Here is a 23,904-nt window from a genome sequence, read left to right as displayed (position 1 = left end):
GAGCAATGCATCATGGGAAATGGGATGACAGACATGTCATGTTACTGTTCCAAACTCTTTATTATCAATAGAAAAAAGAATTCATTTTCGCATATCCTTTAGTCTGACCACTGATATTAACTATCATAATGTAATGTTGTTATTGGAGCTTGAATGTCTTGTGTAATGTGTTTATCCTCGTGCTGTGAAGTACCTTCTTCTAGGTTTTTCACGTTTTTTCAGTTGTGTAAATAAAGCGCTAAAGCGCCACCCACAGGCGTGAGGTATGTACTACAGTCGGTTCACCACAATCTGCTGCCTCCGTGTTTACGCAAATCTCTCGTTGCCAGCCTCCGTATTTACGAAATTAAAAGATTCGTTTGGTGTGAAAAGTAAATCCGATTCGGAGGCCCTAGACTTCGTGTGCATAGCACTTTAGTTAGCACTTTTGCCTTATGGCAAGGTGCTCCATCGTGCTGGAAAAGGCCTTGTTCATCACCAAACTTTTCCTGGATGGTTGGGAGAAGTGGCTCTCGGAGGATGTTTTGGTCCAGCAAGCGCCAGGACCGTCTCCTAAACATGGTTCAGCTGCGGGATCGGGTCACTTCCAGCACAAAGCTTGCTCAGGAATGGCAGCAGGCAGGTGTGAGTGCATCTGCGCGCCCAGTGAGGTGAAGACTTTTGGAGGATGGCCTGATGTCAAGAAGGCCAGCAAAGAAGCCATTCTCTCCAGGAAAAACATCAGGGACAGACTCATATTCTGCAAAAGGTACAGGGATTGGACGGCTGAGGACTGGGCTAAAGTCATTTTCTCTGATGAATCCCCTTTCTGATTGTTTGGGGCATCTGCAAATAAGCTTGCCCGGAGAAGACAAGGTGAGCGCTACCATCAGCCCTGAGTCAAGCCAACAGTAAAGCATCCTTAGACCATTCATGTGTGGGGTTGCTTCTCAGCCAAGGGAGTGGGCTCACTCACAATTTTGCCTAAGAACACAGCCATGAATAAAGAATGGTACCAAAACATCCTCCGAGAGCAACTTCTCCCAACCATCCAGGAACAGTTTGGTGATGAACAATGCCTTTTCCAGCATGATGGAGCACCTTGCCATAAGGCAAAAGTGATAACTAGGTGGCATTGATATTTTGGGTCCATTGGCCAGGAAACTCCCCAGACCTTAATCCCATTGAGAACTTGTGGTCAATCCTCAAGAGGCGGGTGGACAAACAAAAAAAAATATTTCTGACAAACTCCAAGCATTGATTATGCAAGAATGGGCCGCCATCAGTCAGGATGTGGCCCAGAAGTTAATTGACAGCATGCCAGGACGGATTGCAGAGGTCTTGAAAAAGAAGGGTCCCCAGGGGTTGGGCACAGCTCGAGCACAGTTTCTTTCCACTCACTGACCTGCAGGGTATGACAAAAAAACACTGAAAAAAAATCCAGCCTAAAAGTATCACCAAGTAGGCAACCTTTCTGGTTTCCATAACTTCATACTGGAAAATATTGACTTTTTGCATTAACTTCATGTAATTGCCAATAAAAGCCAGTGACACATAATGTTTGTAATTATACTTCAGTCTTCCATAGTAACATCTAAAGACACTGAAGCAGCAAACTTTGTGAAAATGCATATTTGTGTCATTCTCAAAACTTTTGGCCACGACTGTATATATGGAAGTGTGTGTGTGTGTGTGTGTGTGTGCGTGTGCGTGTGCGTGTGTGTGTGTGTGTGTGCGTGTGCGTGTGAGACAATACCTGCTTGGGGATGAAGGCTGGGTGTCAGGTGATGTTGGAGATGGTGTGGATGAGTGTGTCCCTAAAACATTCTCATAGGACCCTGACCTGGAGACAACAAGCCAGTGCATCATTAAAAAGAAGTCGGCAAATACACACACACACACACACACACACAAACAAAAGGTTCTCTGGCCAAGCAAGTGAATGTTTATAGGGGAAGAATACAGTACGAACAGACACACATACACACACTCAAACACACTCATTACCATAAACAGAAGAATCCACACACGCTGTGCTACTATGTGCAAAGTGGGAACAATATTTCTATGTCTTCTTTCAGACAAAGTAGGCAAGTGGATGTAATTGGTTATCTTATTTTGCACAATCACTGTTTGACCTACAGTTTATCCACACGTAGGTTATTCAAACTACATGCATGTGTATCAATTATCTCACACACACACACACACACACACACACACACACACACACACACACACACACACACACACACACACACACACACACACACACACCTTCTCAACCCGGCTGTGTAGTTCTGTGATGGACTGATGTTGCGGTCCAGAGAGGCAGTCTTCTTCCATTCATCACTCAGATCGTCAGTGGGCGAGCTTTTCCATGAGGCATCTGTTTGGAGAAAATGCATCTACATTTCAAGGCATACACGAATGACAAAAGATTTGTGGTTCCATTAATAAATGTGTGCAAACTATTAGTAATGATAATAACTTCATGGAGTGTGCTTAAAACCGATTGTGCCTGTAACAGTGGTTGTGTACATATCCACTTGTGGGTGTGTGTGTGTGTGTGTGTGTGTGTGTGTGTGAGCCTTACCCTGTATGAACTGAAGCTGTGGGGTGGCTGACTCACTGAGGTCAAGAGGAGAGGGTACCTTCCCGTTCTGTTGTGCTGGTGCCGGAACCTCTGTCTGAGCAGGGCTGTGCAGGGTGGGACTGTAAAACATGACCATTATGAGAAAAATAGGTGACAATATCAGTCTTGTGCTTTCTGGGATATGTACACTGTTGAGTACAATTGCATTTCGCAAACTCCCTAATTCAGCGACTCATACCCAACATATCCAGACAGCACATCCAAAACCACCTAAGAAAACTGACAAAATGATAAAACAAGCGAAAAAAATTGGCAGCTATCTCACTGATACCAACAGAGCAAAGATAACATGGTCAGAATGACAAGACTTCCAATTCAATACCATCAATTCCATCAAATTATGTTACAGAAATTCTGCCTCAAACAGGCAATAGCCAAAAAGAAAACAGGAGATATTACTAATTTTACTGGGAATGGGATAGGACAAACACCTGCTGATAGTGTATTATGGAATAGTAACACACACACACACACACACACACACACACACACACACACACACACACACACACACACACACACACACACACACACACACACACACACACACACACACACACACACACACACACACACACACACACACACACACACACACACAGTAACTGAATAACCATTCATTGTCAATTCATAGATAATAACCATTCATAGATAATAATAAATAATAATAATTCATGGTCAGTATGGACATCCCTAGTAAGTATGCATGACTATGAGCCTGCTTGTGTTGATTTGTCTTGCTACTGACCTGTATGTGTGTGCTACACCATTGTGGGTGCCTGTGTGTTCTTCGCTCTCTGTCAGCTTCTCTTGGGCCTCCCGCTTCCTGTCAAAATCCGACAATAGCAGCACAATGTTGTTCTGCGGGGCTGGCGGAGAGGACACAGGACTGGCCAACCCTTCGCTAGCTGAACGAGAGGTCAGCGGGGACATGGTCTCCTCAAGGAGCTGTCTCTCCTATTGGAAGTAGAAGTAGATAAGGAAAAATGATCAAGTGTCCAAACATGCCACATGGTCTAATTTGTTTTTAATGCTTTTAATGCTGTGATGGGTCGTAGTTAGAGGGTTCTTTGACTATGTCAGCTCCCTCCCCACAGATATTCCCTTACTGTACTGTGACTGCAGGACTGGTCTTTCCTGCCCAATGATCTCACCTCCTCATGGTGCCTCTTCTCCTCCTCGGCCACCTCCCTCTGGGCCTTCTCCCACTCCTGCTTCAGCTTCTCCTGCTCACGCTGGTACTTTTCCTGCAACAGCAGAGAGACAGCCTGTCAGGCAGAGTGGCGAGAGAAAGACAGAGAGCGAGAGGGAGAGAGAGAGAGAGAGAGAGAGAAAGAGAGAGAGTGGGCGAGAGCATATAAGGGAGAACTGTCTGAGGAAAGCAGGAAAACATGAGGGGAGGCTGGCTAGGAAGAGTACCAGAGTACAGACAGGGGACAGACGCAGGACAGACACTCAGGGAGGCCCCGTGAACACAAACTGACCAAACCAAACAAAAATCACAAGCTATTCAGCTTCAGTTGTGCTACAACTGCTAAACCAAACAACTCATGGGATGTAATCATAGCTTCGGAAGACTAATGGGAATGGCAACTATATCCACTATGCTATCTATTTTTATAGCACAATACACTGCACAATAGTAATGGCAGTGAGGTTCTGGAATGCATTCTCAACTAAACTGGAATGGAACTAGAAGGAAATGCCCTGGAAATGTAAGGCATGAAAGAAACCTAGCATGTCATGGTACCTATTGTGTACCTGTGCTGAATCACTGTGCTTGTACTGCTAATGTACCTGTAGCTTACTTATATACCTGTAGCTTACCAATATGCCTGTAGCTTACTAATATATCTATAGCTTACGTATATACAAGTAACTCACTAATATACCTGTAACTCACTAATACAGTATACCCTGTTACTCACTAATATACCTGTAACTTACTAATATATCTGTAGCTTACATACATGTAGCTCACAAATATATATGTAACTAACTAATATAACTGTAGCTTGCTAATATACGTGTAGCCTACTAATATACTGTAACTTAACAATATGCCTGTATTTTACTAATTTACCTGTAATTTAGTAATATGGCTGTAGTTTACTCATATACCTGTAGTTTGCTAATATACCTGTATTTTACTAATATGCCTGTAGTTTACTAATATACCTGTATTTTACTAATATGCCTGTAGCTTAACAACATGCCTGTAGCTTGCTTATATACCTGTAGCTTACCAATATACCTGTAGCTTACTAATATACCCGTAGCTTACTTATATACCTGTAGCTTACTAATATACCTGTAGCTTACTTATATACCTGTAGCTTACTTATATACCTGTAGCTTACTAATATACCTGTAGCAGGCGTTCCTGCTCTTGCTGCCATCGTTCTTGACGTTTGCGTTCCTCATTGGGGTCCCATGTCCAATGGTCAACTCTCTTAGCCAGATTCAAGATAGGGGTCTCAATCTGACATACATACCACACACACATAAAGATATACAAAAGGAGGCAAACACACACACACACACAAGGAAAAACAGGAAAGGAAATTGATAGGACAGGTTGTTTGTGATGACAGTACTTTGACTAGAAAGGGTTTAGAAGGTACAAGAACAGCAGTGAAAACACAGAGAGACTGCAGATTAAAGGAAACAAAAATGAAGGAAGACTTGGAGTGGTACTTTGATGAGGAACAAAGAATGTTTTCAGGGGTACTTACACACAAGCTGGGGTTGTCAAGCCCCTCTGAAAAAGATAAAGAACAAAAGGAGTCAGCATAGAAGACTTTTCATCTGCCTGTCTCTCTCTCTCTCTCTCTCTCTCCTCCAGACATAGGCACACAACTATTACTCAAACACAGCTTTCTTATGGCTACTGCAGCTTCTTAGCACTAGACAAAAAATGACAGTGAGGGGGATATATATAAATGAAAGAGAGAGGCAGAGACACACTCAGAGGGAAAGAGAGAAAGAGAGGGAAAGAGAGAACGAGAGAGATAGAGAGAAAGAGAGAGCTGATTCATCATGTCAAATATAGTATCATGAGTTCCGTGAACTATGTATGGCTATGCTTTACACACAATATGAGACAACTTCACAAATGCAACAGAGAAAGCTGGCAAGAGGACGGAAAAGTGACAGAGATCTGAAAGTAAAGCTTCAACAAACCCATTCAACTAGGCCACTTCACATTTGTATACGCCATGTCTACAGAAGCCTGTTGAGGTCAAAATGTCTTACAAAACGAAGACAATCATAAGTTAACAAGAGTGTTGCATTCCAGGGCCTCAGCAGGTTTGGGTAGACAGCAGATCTCAGCTAAATCCACATAAATGAGACGGAAGGGCGGGTAAACAAGTGCGCTGGTTTGGCAGTGATTCGGTCACCCCATACAAAAGCAGTACATCGGAGGGGAGAATTGATTGGTTTGTTTTCTATTTTGGCCAATCATGTTGTAGTTTTACCTGGCATAGCGAAGAACTCCAAGCGTAACCTAGAGCTACCAGAAGTCTGCGAAGACTCTACACAACATCAACCACAACAATTCCCAGTACACCCCCACCAAAACCGCCCCCAAATTACAGACAGGGGCAGAGTGATAGAGGGACAAACAGAGAAAGAGAGGAAGGAAGCAAGTAATTAAAAGATCTATGAGCAAGAGGTCATTAGAAAAACAGAACACCTAACAGCAGAACAAATGAATACATTTTAAAGATAAAAATAAACAAAACACAGATCTGAGTTAGTGAAAAACCTTCCTTCTCATCTATGGTCTATATTATCGACCTCTGCATAGCTAAAACGTCCACTGACATTTCTCCAGTGCCAAGTTGGTTGCCCTACATTCCGAATGGTTAGGGGGTATTGTGGGTAATGTAGTTTTAATACCTGCCACTGTGGTGGAAGATGAGGTTAGGGTCTGTGCTGAATCTGTTCTGCTATACTCAGAGGAGGAGACTGACTGGTCATTGCTTGCAGAGCTGTTCATCTGTAGAAACACATCAAAAAGACTCTTAGATTTACTTTATCTTAGATTACTTTTGGTTGTGTTTACATCCTCACTAAATATCTGTCCATGAATCAGGCAGAGAACAGCCAGTATGACAAAAAGTGACACAGATTACTATACAACCATAGTAGATAAAAAGCAAATATCAGGTCTCACCCACCCATGTTCTAGTGGTTGCATCAGCCTCATCAATGACCTGTGTGTGTGTGAGTTCCGTCACGATGGTCGTCTTGACAACGCAGTTCCGCTTCCCTCCAGCAGCGAGGTCCTTGTGTTCTGGCAATACAACAACATCAACCTTGAACACTTTCACCTACAAACAGTGCTTCTGTTTTAATGGGTTGTTTTGGGAAGAACATCGGGAATAAAATCCATGCACCCACAGGGACATCAAGGAGCCATTTAAAAACAAAGCATTTTTAAAACTGCTGCTGAACAAAAAAACTGCAATCCTAACAATGTCCAGTAGATGGCACTCCATTACAGGTCTACAGTGAGTCTGACAGCCAGAGGCAGAGCAGAACAATCTAGAAGCATCCACAGACCAGGAGCAATGACAGTCCTCTAGTGTGGTTATTACCTGTGAGTGGAGACTGGGTGACGTCAGCAGAAACCTCCTCTCCACAGCTCTTCTCCTGAGATGCTGGAGTCTCCCGATCCTTCTCCTCCTTCTCGTCCTTGTTTGTCTCCCTCTGTGGGGAGCTGTGCTGGGGCTCCTGGGGGGGTTTGGTGCTTGTCAGGGGAGAGGTGGGTGAAGGATCAGCTCCTCCCCATGTGGTACCTGACGCGTCCTGATTGGCTGAGGGAGTAGGGGGAGGTGGTGGAGAACTCAGCCGTGTGATCTCCTTTTTGTCTTCTGTGTTGGTTTCTCCATTGATGCGTATGAGACCCGCAGTCTATAGGGATATACCAGACACACACACACATACACACACACACACACACACACAGACATATTGAACAAGACAATAAAGTTATACAGATTTTAGAAGTTCAACACCACTGAACAGTTGAGGCCTTACCTTGACGGGCTTGTGTCCACTCTGGTTGTGTCTGGGCTGGCTGTAAGGCTTGGGTGTGAACAGAGGCACAGGCTTGGATGGAGCGGGAGGGGTGCGTGTGGGCGACTGCTCTGTGGACAAGGGCCGGGCCAGGATAGGGGGCTGAGAGGGGGGGCTCACCATCCGTGTCTGCTGTTGGGGTGTTACTTTGGGCTTGGGGCTGTCTTCGACGGTGGCCTTCACGCCGGGGGTAGATTGGGCTGGGGAGGGGGGCGGCTGCAGCTTGGGCTTGCTAGGGACTGGGGGCGGCAGGGGTGCGGGTGTGGTGGTAGCAGTCATGGTCGTGGTCGTGGTTGTGGCAGCAGCGGGTAGGAGCGGGGCTCCTTTCTCTGGGGGCTGTGGGATCTGCAGGCGCTCCAGGATGGCATCGCTGATGGTGAAGCGGAGGGCGTATCGCTGCAGCACGGCTGCAGCCTCCTCTGGGGTTCGGGCCTTGTTGTAGGCCTCGTGCAGCTCCTGCTCCCGGCGCTCCCTGCAGCAGATGGCGGGAAGCGAAGAGTACAGAAGAAGAAGACTTAAATACAGGTGATAACTAAAGACTTGAACTCAGCGAAGCAGGACAGATCATTTTAGAGAAATGTCAGGAAGATTGACAGAGACATGAGCAAAAAGGTAATTTTTTTTTTTTACAATGACAAGGTAATTGACACAAAGGACCACTCTCTCACTTCTCTTCGACAATCTCCTTGTAGGTCTTGATACTCTTCCTCCGAAGTGAAGCCGCTTGCTCCTCCAACATCATCTTCTCCATCATCTTCCTCTCGTTCTCCTTCTTGATGAGGTCGTGGGAAGTGCTTCGTCTCCGGTTCTTCCAACGGGCCAGGTCCTGTGCAGGGCGGAGGTCATTCAAAGGGATACAAAGGATCAAAGGCTCGAAGAGCGACCTCCTAACCCCCTGACTGCATTTTACCACAAAGCTCTCATATGGCTCAAATATGGAGACATTGTTGAACTTCATCATGTTGGGCAAAAGACACAGGATGTTCTCTTATTCACTCTACTCATCTAATTTTCTTTTTTCAGGAGGCTCGTCAAGACACAGGAATGCAATTTCAAACGGGGTTGCAAATACATAAGCCCTTTTAACCATTTTAGCACATGCATACGTTGAACCAACAGTAGTCTCAAAGACCCGCTAGAAACTAGAACTCTGCGATTTTAAGTCAAGTGTTCAAACGTGAGAAGAGGCCGGGATAAGGTGAGGACCCGACGCTGTCAGGTTTCCTGAACGCGACCCTTCCGCTCTCCCCTGTGACTCACATCCTGCCACTCATCATCCTCCTCCTCGCGCAGCTTGTTGTATTCGTTGTGCAGGTGCTCGTGGCGCGACTGGCTGTGTGGCTGCAGGATGGCCTCTTCCTCACAGCGAATCTCAAACATGCTCATGCTCCTACAAACAGCAAAACAGGAAACAGGAAGTGTTTACAGGAAGGCGTCCATCTTCAAAGGAAAAACTGAACCCTTACAGTAATGAAAACAACAACACTACTAGCACAATCAAGTTGATGGTTGAAAAGGATTGTTGTGCTGGTAATTTATGGAAACCCCAGATTGAATGTACAACAGTAGTCGTGTTCAGATAAACAAAAGTGACCCAACATTTTTCAAATGATGAAGTGAAAAGAGAGAGGTTAACACAAACTACCATCCATATTTTTTCTCAGTATTAAGCTGTGAATGAGCAAAAATGGGGTTAGGGTTAAAACTGTTGACACATATTCTGGCTTAAAGACAAAAACATCAAAATAAAAGCATGCAAAAATAAAAGCAAGTGCATTTCCTGAAGAGGCATTCCTGCATGCTGTGATGGGCTTTTCTTGAGCAGGAGCGAAAGGCCCCGAGTGTGTTTCACAGCCACAGTCTAAAGGCTCGACACGTCTCACCGGAGAGCTGTGTTTCTCATGGAGACAATGACTGGGCGGAGATACGAGGAAGTGTCCATTCAAAGTGGATCCTGAGTTGAGTATTTAACATATAACACAAACACTATAGGTCATGAGAGATAAGAACCACACCAATCCCACCATTTTATCTGTGCAGAGCAGCAGTGGGCTGACCACCACTCTGTGGTTTTGGATTCAGCTTAAGTGCGGTTCAGATGGGTCCAACGTCAACACTGGCCCGGTCGTGAAAACCAGTAGAATGATTGTGAGCAAGTCGGCCGCAGGCCCAAGACAAACAGACAGCTATATGAGTTCTGTAATGCAAACCAGGGAAGGGCAAATAACAACAGGGAAATAGGAGGCTGAAACAGTGGCCATTCTTTTCCCTTAGCCCATGGTGCAAGAGGATTAAATGGGGCCCAGCCTATTTGAATACACACTAACACAGGGTCCGCTAAGGCCAGAGAGAGAACCGAGGTAGGATCCCTATGAGAAGCCTGTTTTCACTCTGACACAAATGGAACAGTTCTCATTGGTCATCAGGGTCTGTAGACACACATCGGCCGTCAGTGGTTTTCATCTGCCATTAAGGCAAGACACTTCAACACACTGCAAACAGAGCTTAAGCACACCTCATGCATCAGCAGACAGGAGAACATGCACATGTGTGTATGTGTGTGTGTGTAATGAGGTATGATGAGTGCTAGAATCATGCATTTATGGTAATGAGTAATGGAGTAGATGGCTGTCACATGGAGTTGTATGGGGGTGTTAATGGAAGTCAGAGATAGACATCTGATGGAAATCTGCATGGTGAGAGGAGTGTATGGAACAGTGAGCTGCATGTGTGGGTGTGTGTGTGTGTGTGTGTGTGACATGCAGTGGCTCAGTCCAACAGAAGAAAACCTCAAGAGGAGGGAAAGAGACAGATAAGTACCGGAAGGAGAGACTTACTCTTGCTCATCAGCTACACTAGAAGTTCTGTGGCTGAATCTACAAACATCAAAAATATGGAAAGGAAATCAACACAAAAACCAAAACATAAACAGGAAAAGAAATACAACAGAAGACTATTATGGACACAAGCCCTGTTTATATATATTGATATGTAAACATTCCCGCTGAAATGACAATGCATGCACAGTATACCAAAATGGCTGCACTGTTATTGTCTGTTGGAAATAATATGTTAGAGGTGCACTTACGGTCTGACTGATTTGTTTGTTTTTTGAGCATGCAGTAACATGGTATGATACTGCCATTACATATCCATGGCATTACAACACTAATGGTAAGACACTCACATGGGAGGTTTTAAACATGAGAAAAGCCTCTTTGGATTAGTGCATGCTACACATATTTCACTCTACAGAGAGGAAATGCTTTCTGGTGCTAGATAAATGCTAATGACGATGCAAACATCTCACATCATGTTCCACAGAATGCTGAACATATACAGTACAATGTCAAAGAGGAAAGGATTATAAAAAAAGAGAACAAGAGAGATATACATCAGACATCATTTTACCATGCATATATGTGCATTCATTTTTGAACAGCATGCACACTAGCTTATGTTAGCCTTAAACTGTTCCCACAGAGTAATTGTAGGCATTCTATGAAGACTTCATTTCATTCCATTATCCAAACTCATGCAATAGCCTGCCACGTATCTAGACTCAGAGAGTATGCATTTACATGCATTTACATCCACATGAGTCTGTGACTCTTAGTGCCACCCAGGTGCGCAACACACTTGGGTTCAAATGCTAGCCTAAACACACTGAAATAGCTGACTCTGCAGGTAGTCGGATGACGGAGAAGGGGGAGTCGGGAGGGCGTCTCACATTGGGGGCAGGTCATCATCCTCCAGCCAGGAGGGTCTTCTTTTGGGGACAGTGCTCCCCTGCTGGGGTGGAGGGCCGGGGGCAGTAGGGGCACTTTTAGGCTCATCTGCCCCAGCTGCTTCCCACAGAGGTCCCAAAGCCTCTGCAGAGCCTGCCTCCTCCCTGTCCGTCATCTGAGGGCACTTCCTGGCAACGTCTCCGGTGGGAGGGGCCACAGTGCTCAAGCTAAAGCCGAGAGAGTTACCATGGTTACAACAGCGCGAGGGGGGCAGTGTGATGAGGGGAATGTTCAACAGAAGACATGTGTTCACAAAGCACAAATAAACATCAGTGTTGACACACAGCATAACAATCAGCAACACAGTGACTAGGCAGAAACTATGGATTCAAACACTTTGGAGGAGGCAAGCAAGGCAAACGTGTTATCTGGCAAAGACATCAAACCTAACCCAAATCATAACAGAGCACAGTTGTGTATGGGCAAACAGTGAATGGCTTGTGTTCTAGGTGTATGTTTGACGGAAGAATACATGTAAGTCGTCCAAAACTCATTAGTAGACCCAGAGCTAAACATCACAGCAAAACAAACAGGTTAGTCATCATGAGTGCATTTGTGGTACTCAGGCCACAATGCTTTACACACCACACGACACCCTTTATATCTCTCAGTCCACACGCTCTGCTGACCTGTCCTTGGACCTCTCTCCCTCTTTGGGTCTCAGGTGAGACTGGCCCAAACCAGTAGTAGGGGTGCCTTTATATTTGGCTGCACCTGGAACAGGGAGAAAACGTTGCCCTGTACCCCCTGCAGCTTTTTGGTACGCTCCTGTCCTCCGTGCGTGCATATCATCCTTCTCCAGGTCTGGCAGTGGGCCTTCTTCATCATATTCTTCATCGTCGTCATCATCACGCTCTCTGTCCGTGATGCCCTGTCTGTGACCAGGCACGCGCACAGGTGGGGCAGAGTAAGGTTCCTTTTGCGCTTCTATGGTGGCCGGAGATGAAACCTTGGGCTCTTGTTTCTGAGACTCTGTTCTGTTAGGGAGGCATGTTGTTTACATTCCAGGATACAAACACACTCTCACACACACACACACACACACACACACACACACACACACACACACACACACACACACACACACACACACACATAAACCCCACAGCTCAAACCAAGTGCTCATGCCAAAATTCTGTCTATAAAGAGAGCAGTGAGGGTTTTTTTACCCAAATAAAGCCAAACATCCTGCCAAGCAGACACGTTTTGCTTATTTCCCTTGATTTCCCTTCACACACAACCACATCACACACAAGGCTGAATTTGTTTCGCAAATCAAGCTGAGCAGCAGACAGGACCAAAGGATCCAAAGATGTTCTTTTGTTCTGCCAGACACAAAGCTCAGGTACACTCAGAGTCAGTTAGTTCACAGCACCACCCCCACCACACACGTTAGTTTGGGACTAGTTGAGTCCACCTGGCATCAACAAAAGACCTGTTCCTCCCCACCTCTGTCCTATCCAGTTCCTGGCAGTCTTTATGTCCCACTCCGAGTAACCCTCCGTCCTGGGTCTGTTCCCCTCCATGCCGCCCTCCCTCCACGCAGCGTGCCCATTCTGGGAGCTCTCTCTCTGATCTGGTCTGGAGCCAGGCATGGGGAGGAAGCGGTTGTAGGCGCTGCTGGACTTCTGAAATGCCCCTGTCCTGCGAGTCAACATGTCATCCTTCCGCAAATCAGGCTGTTTCTCCTCCTCTGCCTCTTCCTCGTCTGGGTTTCTACGTCCATACTGTTCCAGTAACTCGTCCAGGGCCTGGTGCTCAGCGTAGGTCAAAGGTCGGCTTACGTCAAGCACAGGGGTTTGTGGGGTTAAGGCTGGAGCGTGGTCATTGGGTAATTCAGCACTACAAATGAAAGGCATTCAGGAGAGTGAGAAATGGAGAGAATAAGACAATGTGAGATACATCAGAGAATAACAAAGCCATTGGCACACTCACAACAAATCTCCACAAAGATCGTTCACAATGCGAATCCTAACAATGGCAGTCTCCACAGCAGGCAAAAGGTTACCAAGTCATTCACAAGGACAACAGCCATCATTGAGCTCTCAACCAACACATCTACACAGAGCTCCATCACGTCACTAGAAACCTTTAGGCCTTCTCCAGGCACTCTGCCACTGACTCAGGATCAGTTTCCTCATGCTTGACGAGTGCCTTGACCGAAGGGGGTAGGGTAGTAAGACCACAAGCAGATCAGCCAGAGGCTGAAGTTATGGGGACTAGCCATCAGTTCAGGGTTCAAGCTTCAGGTCCACACCATCACAGAGCACATGGAGCTGCCGCATGGGCACACAGCTGCATACAGATGCACACACATCTGTATCTCCTCAAGCAGTGGGTTTGTGTCTGTGATTTGGGTGTTATATTGTGTAAGTATCCCTGCATATATACAGCCGCGGAAAAAATTAAGAGACCACTTCAAAATTATCAGTTTCTCTGGTTTTACTATTTATTGGTATGTGTTAAAGTAAAATGTACATTTTAGTTTTATTCTATAACCTACTGGCAACATTCCTACCAAATTTCAAATAAAAATATTGTCATTTAGATCATTTATTTGCAGAAAAATGACAATTGGTCAAAATAGCAAAAAAGATGCAGTGTCTTCAGATCTCGAATAATGCAAAGAAAACAAGCTCATATTCATTTTAAAACTACACAATACTAATGCTTACACTTAGGAAGAGTTCAGAAATCAATATTTGGTGGAATAACCTTGATTTAAAATCACAACTTTCATGTGTCTTGGCATGCTCTCCACCAGTCTTTCACATTGCCGTTGGGTGACTTTATGCTACTCCTGGTGCAAGAATTCAAGCAGTTCGGCTTCTTTTCATGGCTTGTGACCATCCATCTTCCTCTTGATCACATTTCAGAGGTTTTTTATGGGATTCAGGTCTCGAAATTGGGCTGGCCATGACAGGGTCCTGATCTGGTGGTACTCCATCCACACCTTTACTGGCCTGGCTGTGTGGCATGGAGCATTGCCCTGCTGGAAAAAACACTTCTCAGAGTTGGGGAACATTGTCAGAGCAAAAGGAAGCAAGTTTTTCTTCCGGGACAACGTTGTACTTTGCCTGGCTGAGGTTTGTAAAAGACCATAAGGATTGAAAAAGCGGACTGGAGGTTCTTCTAAGTTCGTCTTCTCTGATGAGTCCGATTTCACAGTAGGTGCAAGACTCTCTGGCTTGTAGGCCTCTCCAGGTCTCTGTCTAACCATCAGACGACCATGTGTTGGGCAAAGCTGAAAATTGGACTCATCAGAGAAGACGAACTAGAAGACCCTCCAGTCCGCTTTTTTCAATCCTTATGGTCTTTTACAAACCTCAGCCAGGCAAAGTACAACGTTGTCCCGGAAGAAAAACTTGCTTCCTTTAGCTCTGACAATGTTCCCCAACACTGAGAAATGTTTTTTCCAGCAGGGCAATGCTCCATGCCACACAGCCAGGCCAGTAAAGGTGTGGATGGAGTACCACCAGATCAGGACCCTGTCATGGCCAGCCCAATTTCGAGACCTGAATCCCATAAAAAACCTCTGAAATGTGATCAAGAGGAAGATGGATGGTCACAAGCCATGAAAAGAAGCCGAGCTGCTTGAATTTTTGCACCAGGAGTAGCATAAAGTCACCCAACGGCAATGTGAAAGACTGGTGGAGAGCATGCCAAGACACATGAAAGTTGTGATTTTAAATCAAGGTTATTCCACCAAATATTGATTTCTGAACTCTTCCTAAGTGTAAGCATTAGTATTGTGTAGCTTAAAAATGAATATGAGCTTGTTTTCTTTGCATTATTTGAGATCTGAAGACACTGCATCTTTTTTGCTATTTGGACCATATGTCATTTTTCTGCAAATAAATGATCTAAATGACAATATTTTTATTTGAAATTTGGTAGGAATGTTGCCAGTAGGTTATAGAATAAAACAAAAATGTACATTTTACTTTAACACATACCAATAAATAGTAAAACCAGAGAAACTGATAATTTTGAAGTGGTCTCTTAATTTTTTCCGCGGCTGTATGTATAAGTGTCTGCATTTCTTGGCAGTGATGCACATTCGCAGGTGAGTTTTTTGAAAGTGTCAAATGTTGAATATTTACGCTAAATGATGTACTGTCCTTTAATTCTCTTGTACAAGTAGGTAGCAAACTGTAGTGCAGGGCAGGGTCAAGCAGGGTTAGGCAGCACAAGGCCACTCCCAATCCAACTCCAGCCGGCAGCAGGCAATACCTTCCAAGCCTCTCTCTGAGCAGAGAGCTCATCCCAATGGTTGGCATGGCGATGGAAGCTGTGGAGAGAAGGCGTCGGAGTGTCTCTGACTCGTCTCTCTCCCCCCTCCCCCCTGCCTCGCCTTCATCCTCCTCCTCCTTCCCCTGGCCGGGACGAGAGATGCTCAGGCGCTCCCAGCACCTCTGGTCCATCTCTGTCACCGGACCAAACGTCACAAACCGCTGCCGGCTGCCCTGCGAGCGTCGGTTGCCACGGGCACGGCGGCAGGCCAGGTCATCCTGGGCCGCTGTTGTCGTGGAGATGGCGGGAGACTGGGAGATTTTCTCAATGCAGGCCTGACATATTGGAGCGGAGTCACTGCTGACACCACACACAACCCACACAGTCACACACACACAAACACACACACACACACAACCAGCACCCGGGTACACATCACCAAACCCAATGCCAAGGCACAAGAAATAATGGGGGATACAGACAGTTAGGCTCTGCACTCTCCCATAGTAGATCACCCACTATGTCTGCTATTATAATCACTGCCCCACTGGCTCTTTTCATTATCTTCCAGTGTTAGAATATCCTTACATTACACTCCTTTACTGTACCAAACACTATAACCAACATTAGTGCTATATTGGGAGACTGAATCATAGTTTGACCTTTGTTCAATTTCTTTTCACACATTTGCAATGCATGTGGCCCTCTGGGGGCCCTAGAGAGAGACCATATCAGCTGTCTTTGAAGACAACTAATTGCTTGATTTCTAAACAAGTAATTGTAACACAGTGCCAAACTGTAAAGCCGTACTTCAATATATCTGTGAGTTTTTTCTTTGGACAATAGGAGGGTAAATGGTACATAAATCAATGGACTGGCTTCCAATGCAATCATCATGCATAAAAAAAGAAAAGAATTTTTTTTTCAGTTTTCAGAGTTTAACTATCAATTAATGATGTAAATATAAGAAGCAGCTATACCCGACCTGAACAAAAGTGCAGAGTAAGGAACATTTTACTCCCTCAGCTAAGCAACTGCATAGCAACTTAATGTGGGTGAAAGTAGACACAACCTCAGTTGATCTGTTCATTAAAGAGTCTCAGTTAAGCTCTAGTCCTGGATGGCTCAAAAGGAAATAGCTGTTTCCAAGGAAACTTGAGGCTACCGTTAAAATCTCCTTTGATCCTACTTTGTGACATCAGAGGTGAGACAATGGCTGTACAAAAACCCCAAGATAGCAGCCAAACTACGCAACATGCTAATCCTGACAGACAGACAGACACAGACAGACACACACACACACACACACACACACACACACACACACACACACACACACACACACACACACAAAGAGCTAGATCTAAGCCAAATGTCATGCTGCCAAGCTACATCCACAGTGAAAGCATCATATATCCTCTCTTCTAGCCCTCTATCTCTCTAGATGTGCCAGCTAGCCCGCAGTTGTCCCTCTGTCTGCACAAGTGTAAAACCTTTCTACAACCACTGTGAGACACTGGGAGAAGAACAGAACAGCACAGGACTTTTTCATGAACAAAGAACAAAACGTTTCTCTAAAGGCCAGCACATGTTCCAATGAGCAGCTATGGTGCCTTCTCTTTGCCCAGCATGTTTGAACAACAGTCACGGGGCTCTCAGCTCCCATACGATGACGAGCAGTATCAAGGCCACTATCTGCACAAACTCCACAGAGACCAACGCAAATCATGCTTTTACTTTTCAAAAGTGCTCTGCTCAAACCCAAATCTCAGATGAAAAAATGGATACATTGATTTGTGTCTTTCCTCTGCACATTCAGTATGACACAGACGTATGTAAGTACACGGGCACTCAGTATTTTTAAAGTATTAATGACATGGCAAATGGGCTCATGCTTCACAGATCAGCACCTGTCTTCTGTGGTCATCTTAAGCCTCTGCCACTTCTCCATGTCTGCCTGAGTGATGGATGTCTGGACCAATGGCTGCAGTCGCTCCCTGTGAGGGAGGGGCCCACTCTGAGCCCGCCTCCTGGCCAGGTCATCCTTTTGCACATTAGGCACCACTTCAGTATTTTCCTCTTCCTTGCCCCCCACCTCCTCCTCTTCCTCACCCTGCTCCCTTCCTCTCTGGGGGCTTAGGAAGGGGTTCTCTTTTCGAGTTATGATGGCCACTTCAGGAGACTGGGGTTCACTCTCACTGCAGTGCAATGACAAGGACAAACAGTTTAGGGTGGTGTGTGTTTGTGTGTTGCTAAGTGACTAAGTCACGGTCATTAACAAATGGTCAGTCCCATGACCATGCAATTCAATTACAAACATCAAAGTAAAAATAAAATTTTCAAGGCGAGAAAGGTGATTCCACTAAATGGACCTTAACCTAATAACTTGATATCTTAGACTGGGATAAAAATGTTTCTAAATGATTAGCTCTGGTAGTTCTCTTCCAAAAGCACATGACAGCACCTGGCTTCTTCTGTGTTGAGCTTTAACCTCTGCCACTTCTCCATGTCAGATTGATTCATGGTGGTCTGAACCAATGGCAGCAGGGGATCCCTGTGTCGGAGTGGCCTGCTCTTCGCCCGCCTCTGTGCAAGGTCATCTGTCTGTGGGTTAGGCACCACCGCCCGGTTCTCCCCCTCCTCAGCCTCCTCTTCGTCCCCCTCTCGCCTTCTCAGAGGGCTCAGGAAGGGGTTGTCTTTACGGGTTATGAGGGCTACCTCAGGAGACTGGACCTCATGCTCACTGAGCCACAAGTAGCAAGTCAGACACCCACACCCGCACCCGCACACGCACACACACACACACACACACACACACACACACACACACACACACACACACACACACACACACACACACACACACACACACACACACACACAATCACATATACATAGGGGGAAACCCCCAGACGAACAAGAACAGAAAAAAAAAGAACAGGCCGAAAAGGTCAAAACAGGCTCCAGGTGATGACATCAACGAGTCAAGAGCAGCACATAGTTTAGACAGAGCCCCCAAAATAACACCAAGCCATAACAAGACACACGTCCACCCCACAAAACACGCACTGACTGAAATTCTATTAGTCACAAAAAGGAGTGCTTTGCTCCACACAGACCAAAAGTTAATGACCCCTCTGTGTCCCTCTGTTCTTCACAGACACAGAGAAGCTCTGTCTGATCCCTCAACAACAGGCGGTGGAAGTCAGTGGAACCTACTGGTGGGGTACTAACTAAACTCCATACAGTTAATGTCACTGCACACCCAAGCACAACATATGTATTTCAGTTATATACTGTATGTACCGGAGGACATGAACACACAAAGTAGCAAAATCAAACAGTTCAGACAAACAAATTCACAGCAGGACCGCATAACATCATCAAGCAACACACCCAGACACACATTCGCACACACACACACACATACCCAAGCACGCACGCCAGAACAATGATCACATGCATTGAGAAAGCCCCTCCATGTCAACAAGCAGTCCATCCAGCTCAATTCATGAGGCCCCCACTTTATCTCATCCCTCCCTCCACACCTCTTTTTCTCCTGCTCCATTTTCTCCATCTTCTCCAGCACCGCCTGCTGGGAGGCGCGCCTGATGCCCTCCCACCTCTCCTGGTCTCTCCTGCTGCAGGTGCCCGGCAGGAAGAGATGTGCTCTGCGGGCAGGGGGGCGGTTCAAGCGAGCCCGCCGTGAGGCTAGGTCGTCCCGCTGCACGTCGGGCACCTTCTTCTCGCATGTGCTGTTTTCCTCTTCCTCCTCCGAGTCCCAGGCATGCTGCTGCTGGTCACGAAGGAAGTCGTTGTCGCACCTGAGGATGATGTCAGGCGAGGGGGGCTTGGCTTCCTCTATCTCTCCCCCCAGCGGTTTGGGACTGGAGGTGGAGGGGTTGGTGACAAAGCATAAGAGTTGCTTTGAGAAGGTGATACATTTGCAAAACAGCAAAACACACCAAATCCACAAACAGCCAAGGTTTAGGCACAAAACACCTTTTGTTTTCAATGCCAAAGAGGGACAAAAGAAGGCAAACCCAGACTAAATGGAGAAGAAAGACTGCGATTTCAAAAGCAGCAATGTTCAAGCCAACACACAAAAGTGTGCACGCACACGCACACGCACACACACACACACACACACACACACACACACACACACACACACACACACACACACACACACACACACACACACACACACACACACAAACACAAACACACGCCCATAAAGGGAATTATAAAAAGAACAGAATGAAACCTCACAAAAAAATCCTTTCAACCTTTCAATCTTATAATCGCTCCACCATGCCAAGAGAAAATACCATAATTACCAAATAATCATCTTTGAGCAAACCTCAGTGTGGCTTCCTGCTGGTGAAACTCCTCAAATCACACCATGCTTAACAGTGGTTTTAAAGTGGAATCTCACAAACATCTCTCTATTGAATTTCTCAGTGCGGATTAGAAGCAGAACTACAACAATGGTTAAACACACCCGAGCACACCACACGAAACCAAAACCAAAAACTGTTAGCGGTGTGAGTCCAGATGCAAACCGGTGCATCGTCACGGCGACACCGCGCTGACCTGCTATAGCGCACAGAAGCGGGCAGCACTTTGATCCCGGCCTTCTCCAGCCTCTTCATCTTCCTCATCTCCTCTTCCTCCAGCCTCTCCTCCTGCTCCACCTCTCCATCCTCCGCCCAGGTGACGGTCTTCAGGGGCACCGCGCCACGTGGCACTGCCCCCGACTCTCTCAGGGAGCCAGCAGGTCGCTTGCTTGGGACCTGGCCCTCCTCTGGCTCCCTCTGAGGAGGCAGGCTCTCCTCCTGGATGGGCTCAGGGTGGCTAGGAAAGGACATTGGTAAAGGGTGAGGGGTCTAGCCTTTCCCTCTGTTCCCCTCCAAGCCCTCCGCTGAGGCAGTGAGGAAGAAAGGGCTCTGCGGAGGCACTATGTGGACAGTGTGTTTGATGCATTTGTGTTTGATGAGGTAGAAGGCACACGTGAGGAAAAGAAGTGAAGTCAACACAGTGTAAATAGTGGGACAGACAAATCTAAGAAATCATATCAACTGTGATTCAGATGGTTGAACATGGGGATGGATGTGGATCCAGCACGAATGTGACTGTGAAAGCCTCCTTAACCTGTCAGCAAGCTGGTGCACAAAATAACCATGGTAACCCCTCATTACGTGGCTAAGACGGTTGCAAACTCCAGTTGCTGGGAGGTAACCGTGGCAACCGGTCATCTAGGGCAGAACCTTAACTGGTTACCTGTAATGCACTTGCAACCTCCCCAACCCTGGCCGACCGGCACTTCAACTCCATGTGAGTTGACGCACGGTGTGCCGATTTAATTCAATTAAATTTACACTACCTACGTCGACGAGGGCCACCTGTTACCCTGGGTTACCCGGCATACTGCTATGGTTACCTGTAAGGTCTCTCAGGGCCGACGGGAGAGGTAGCGTTGCTCCAGCTCTTGCGTCCTTCCTCACGTTCCGTCCTCTTTTTGCGCAGCGGCGTGGGCACGTAGGCACTCTGGTTGCTCTTGTTGGGCAGGTACTGGTTGAAGGCCATGACCGCACGCGGCTCGTTGTAGGAGATGCGGCGCGCCAGCATGTCATCCTTGCGCATGTCCGGAAGCTTTCGGGAGTCGCCCTCAGAGTCACTGCCTCGACCTGAGTAGAGGGGAACAAAGAGAGGAGAGTGGCTGAGGGAGGGGAGAGTGAGTGACACGGTCTGGAGGGAAATGGAACTGATCCAAACATAGCAGTAGCACTCCCATGGGTTTCATGGCTCACTACGTTGAGTTTAAGGTTTTCCATGTCAGGATGTGATATCAGCCTAAATGAATGAAAGCAGACGACATATACACTTAATACATATACATGCATTTGAAAAGATTGTGGGATTTCCTATGAAGTCAGATGTGTTTGTTCTTAAGTACACACACACACACACACACACACACACACACACACACACACACACACACACACACAAACACACACCATCAGTAGTGTCTGAATGTTGTGTTTAACACTGAAGTGCTTTTTTCAACTGAGCCCCTCTAGCCCACTGTGTAAATTCCAGAGAGGGGTGGCTGCCTGATTAGGTCATCCAAATGTCAACAATTCCATAAACAACCACAAGATGGCGTATTTAATTAGACTATTATTACAGTCACTATAAAACCTGATACATCTCAGACACACACTCACACTTTAAGTTTAGCAGTGGGCTGTTGAGAATATCTTTGTATCTCTGAAGGACGAGGGCAAGGTGATGTTATTCCAGCTTCCTGTTCCTGAGTGATGTCGCATCCCTCTTTCTCTGTGTGTGTGTGTGTGTGTGTGTCTGTCTGGATGAGCATGTTGCATGGTTTGAGTGCCATCTTGGGGTCTTGTAGATTTGTCAGCAGTTTTTTCAAAATATAATGGAACACTTTCACAGTCTGTATAATAAATTGATAAACACATGTGCACACTCACACTCACACTCACACTCACACTCACACTCACACTCACACTCACACTCACACTCACACACACACACCTAACAGCTAACACAAAGCTAAGATGCCAAGCCACTTTGTACATCAAAAAGCATATCAATCACATGTGTTCACATACAATTCTCCATCCCCCACTCCCATTTCCATATGGTTTACTCATGGTGAAAACAGAGGATTCCCTTCATTCAAGCCTCGAGCACTTTCAGGAGAGGTCAAAGGTGGTAGTCATGACCACGCCTGAGTGGTCCTGTCTACTCTACTGTAAAATGCCCTGAGGTTTGCTCACCAATGCGTGTGTATGTGTGTGTGTGTGTGTGTGTGTGTGTGTGTGTGTGTGTGTGTGTGAGTATTAGTGTATGTGTGTGTGTGTGTGTGTGTATGTGAGTACAAGTGTACGTGTGTGAGGCTAAAGAAATTTGACCTAGTCTAGTGTGCCCCTCCATTTGCCAGCCAGCCATTTGCCACGAGGCATCATGGTACATTTAAGCTGACTCCTGCACTCACTGCAGAGAAGAGTCTCCTCCACTCCACACAGAAGTGAACCGAAGCCGCATAGCCACTCCTGGGATTAAGGCCGGTCCTGGACTGAATTTCATCCGGAGATTCCCAATTTTAAATGCATTTCAGAGCAGGAGCCCGTATAATCTCAGTCTGGGATAGCGGCCATTAGGAACTGTCTCCTGTGTCTGACCTAGAACATTCTACTACCAGCACTTCCTTTTCCATCTCGTAGACTAAGAGGGGTTGCTTACTTGTGCTGATATGACCCAAACACGATGAAGCTTAGTGTACATAGCTAAGAGGATTTCATCCCCACCAGTGTCAAAGTTCACCTCATAAATCAGATTAGTAAACTTTAATTTTAAAATTCTTAGTGAATTTGAAATACTGTGGGCATTGAGAAGCCCGTTGCCTGGTGTACACCTGGTACGGGACAACTGGTAGTGCAATGGGAGGAACAAGAGAACACAGGGCTATGTATCAGCTGTTTTGATGAATGGGTGTGTGTTTGTGTGTAAGTGGGTATGTTGGTGGGTGTGAGTAAGTGTGCAAGTGTGTGCATATGTGTGCATGAGCAGTTGCGTGTGTGAGAGAGTCTATGTATGGTTGTGTGTGTGTGTGTGTGTGTGTGTGTGTGTGTGTGTGTGTGTGTGTGTGTGTGTGTGTGTGTGTGTGTGTGTGTGGATATGTATGTTGACAATGTGTGAGAGAGATAAGGAGACAGCTGCAGTGGTGCTCAGCTGTGAGTGGGCAGACTGACTGACCACAGCTGCTCTGTCAGAGACGAGCTGACTGGACAACCCAACCCACAGACCGACAGAACAGCATGCTGACCGTGAGGGTCCTGACACAGCCAAAACCCCTGCAACACACACACACACACACACCACACTGAGGGGCGTTTAAAAGGCATATGGTACACGCATAAATACCAATACACACACGCACACACTCACACACACACACCCACACACACACCCACACCCACACCCACACCTAAATCCACACCCACACCCACAGCCATATCCACATCCACATCCACATCCACATCCACATCCACATCCACATCCACATCCACATCCACATCCACATCCACATCCACATCCACATCCACATCCACAGTGGAGCTATAGACC

The 23,904-nt window shown here is 46.2% G+C and overlaps 1 protein-coding gene across 5 annotated transcripts in view; it reads right to left on the bottom strand.

Annotated features, from left to right (window-relative positions):
- limch1a (LIM and calponin homology domains 1a) overlaps nt 1–23,904 on the bottom strand; it is a 57,516-nt gene that overhangs the window by 6,269 nt on the left and 27,343 nt on the right. Inside the window, exons 8-31 of one of the 5 annotated variants that reach the window (XM_080837438.1) lie at nt 21,185–21,431; nt 20,338–20,598; nt 19,290–19,628; nt 18,206–18,484; nt 17,652–17,939; nt 15,742–16,101; nt 12,958–13,350; nt 12,138–12,485; nt 11,451–11,675; nt 10,558–10,596; nt 8,981–9,110; nt 8,389–8,546; nt 7,682–8,192; nt 7,240–7,555; nt 6,820–6,935; nt 6,539–6,638; nt 6,115–6,171; nt 5,371–5,396; nt 5,004–5,117; nt 3,790–3,882; nt 3,384–3,592; nt 2,576–2,694; nt 2,257–2,368; nt 1,736–1,822 (exon numbers count right to left, since the gene is read on the bottom strand). In XM_080837438.1, the coding sequence (XP_080693564.1) occupies nt 1,736–1,822; nt 2,257–2,368; nt 2,576–2,694; nt 3,384–3,592; nt 3,790–3,882; nt 5,004–5,117; nt 5,371–5,396; nt 6,115–6,171; nt 6,539–6,638; nt 6,820–6,935; nt 7,240–7,555; nt 7,682–8,192; nt 8,389–8,546; nt 8,981–9,110; nt 10,558–10,596; nt 11,451–11,675; nt 12,138–12,485; nt 12,958–13,350; nt 15,742–16,101; nt 17,652–17,939; nt 18,206–18,484; nt 19,290–19,628; nt 20,338–20,598; nt 21,185–21,431 (4,927 nt within the window). The remainder of the gene's footprint in view (nt 1–1,735; nt 1,823–2,256; nt 2,369–2,575; nt 2,695–3,383; nt 3,593–3,789; nt 3,883–5,003; nt 5,118–5,370; nt 5,397–6,114; nt 6,172–6,538; nt 6,639–6,819; nt 6,936–7,239; nt 7,556–7,681; nt 8,193–8,388; nt 8,547–8,980; nt 9,111–10,557; nt 10,597–11,450; nt 11,676–12,137; nt 12,486–12,957; nt 13,351–15,741; nt 16,102–17,651; nt 17,940–18,205; nt 18,485–19,289; nt 19,629–20,337; nt 20,599–21,184; nt 21,432–23,904) is intronic. The other 4 variants (XM_080837439.1, XM_080837440.1, XM_080837441.1 and 1 more) reach the window with 4 other exon arrangements.

The sequence above is a fragment of the Sprattus sprattus genome, assembly GCF_963457725.1.
Source record: "Sprattus sprattus genome assembly, chromosome: 4".
NCBI lineage: Eukaryota > Metazoa > Chordata > Actinopteri > Clupeiformes > Clupeidae > Sprattus > Sprattus sprattus.
Note: the sequence above shows the minus strand (reverse complement) of the source record. Positions and strands in the feature narration are given on the sequence as shown.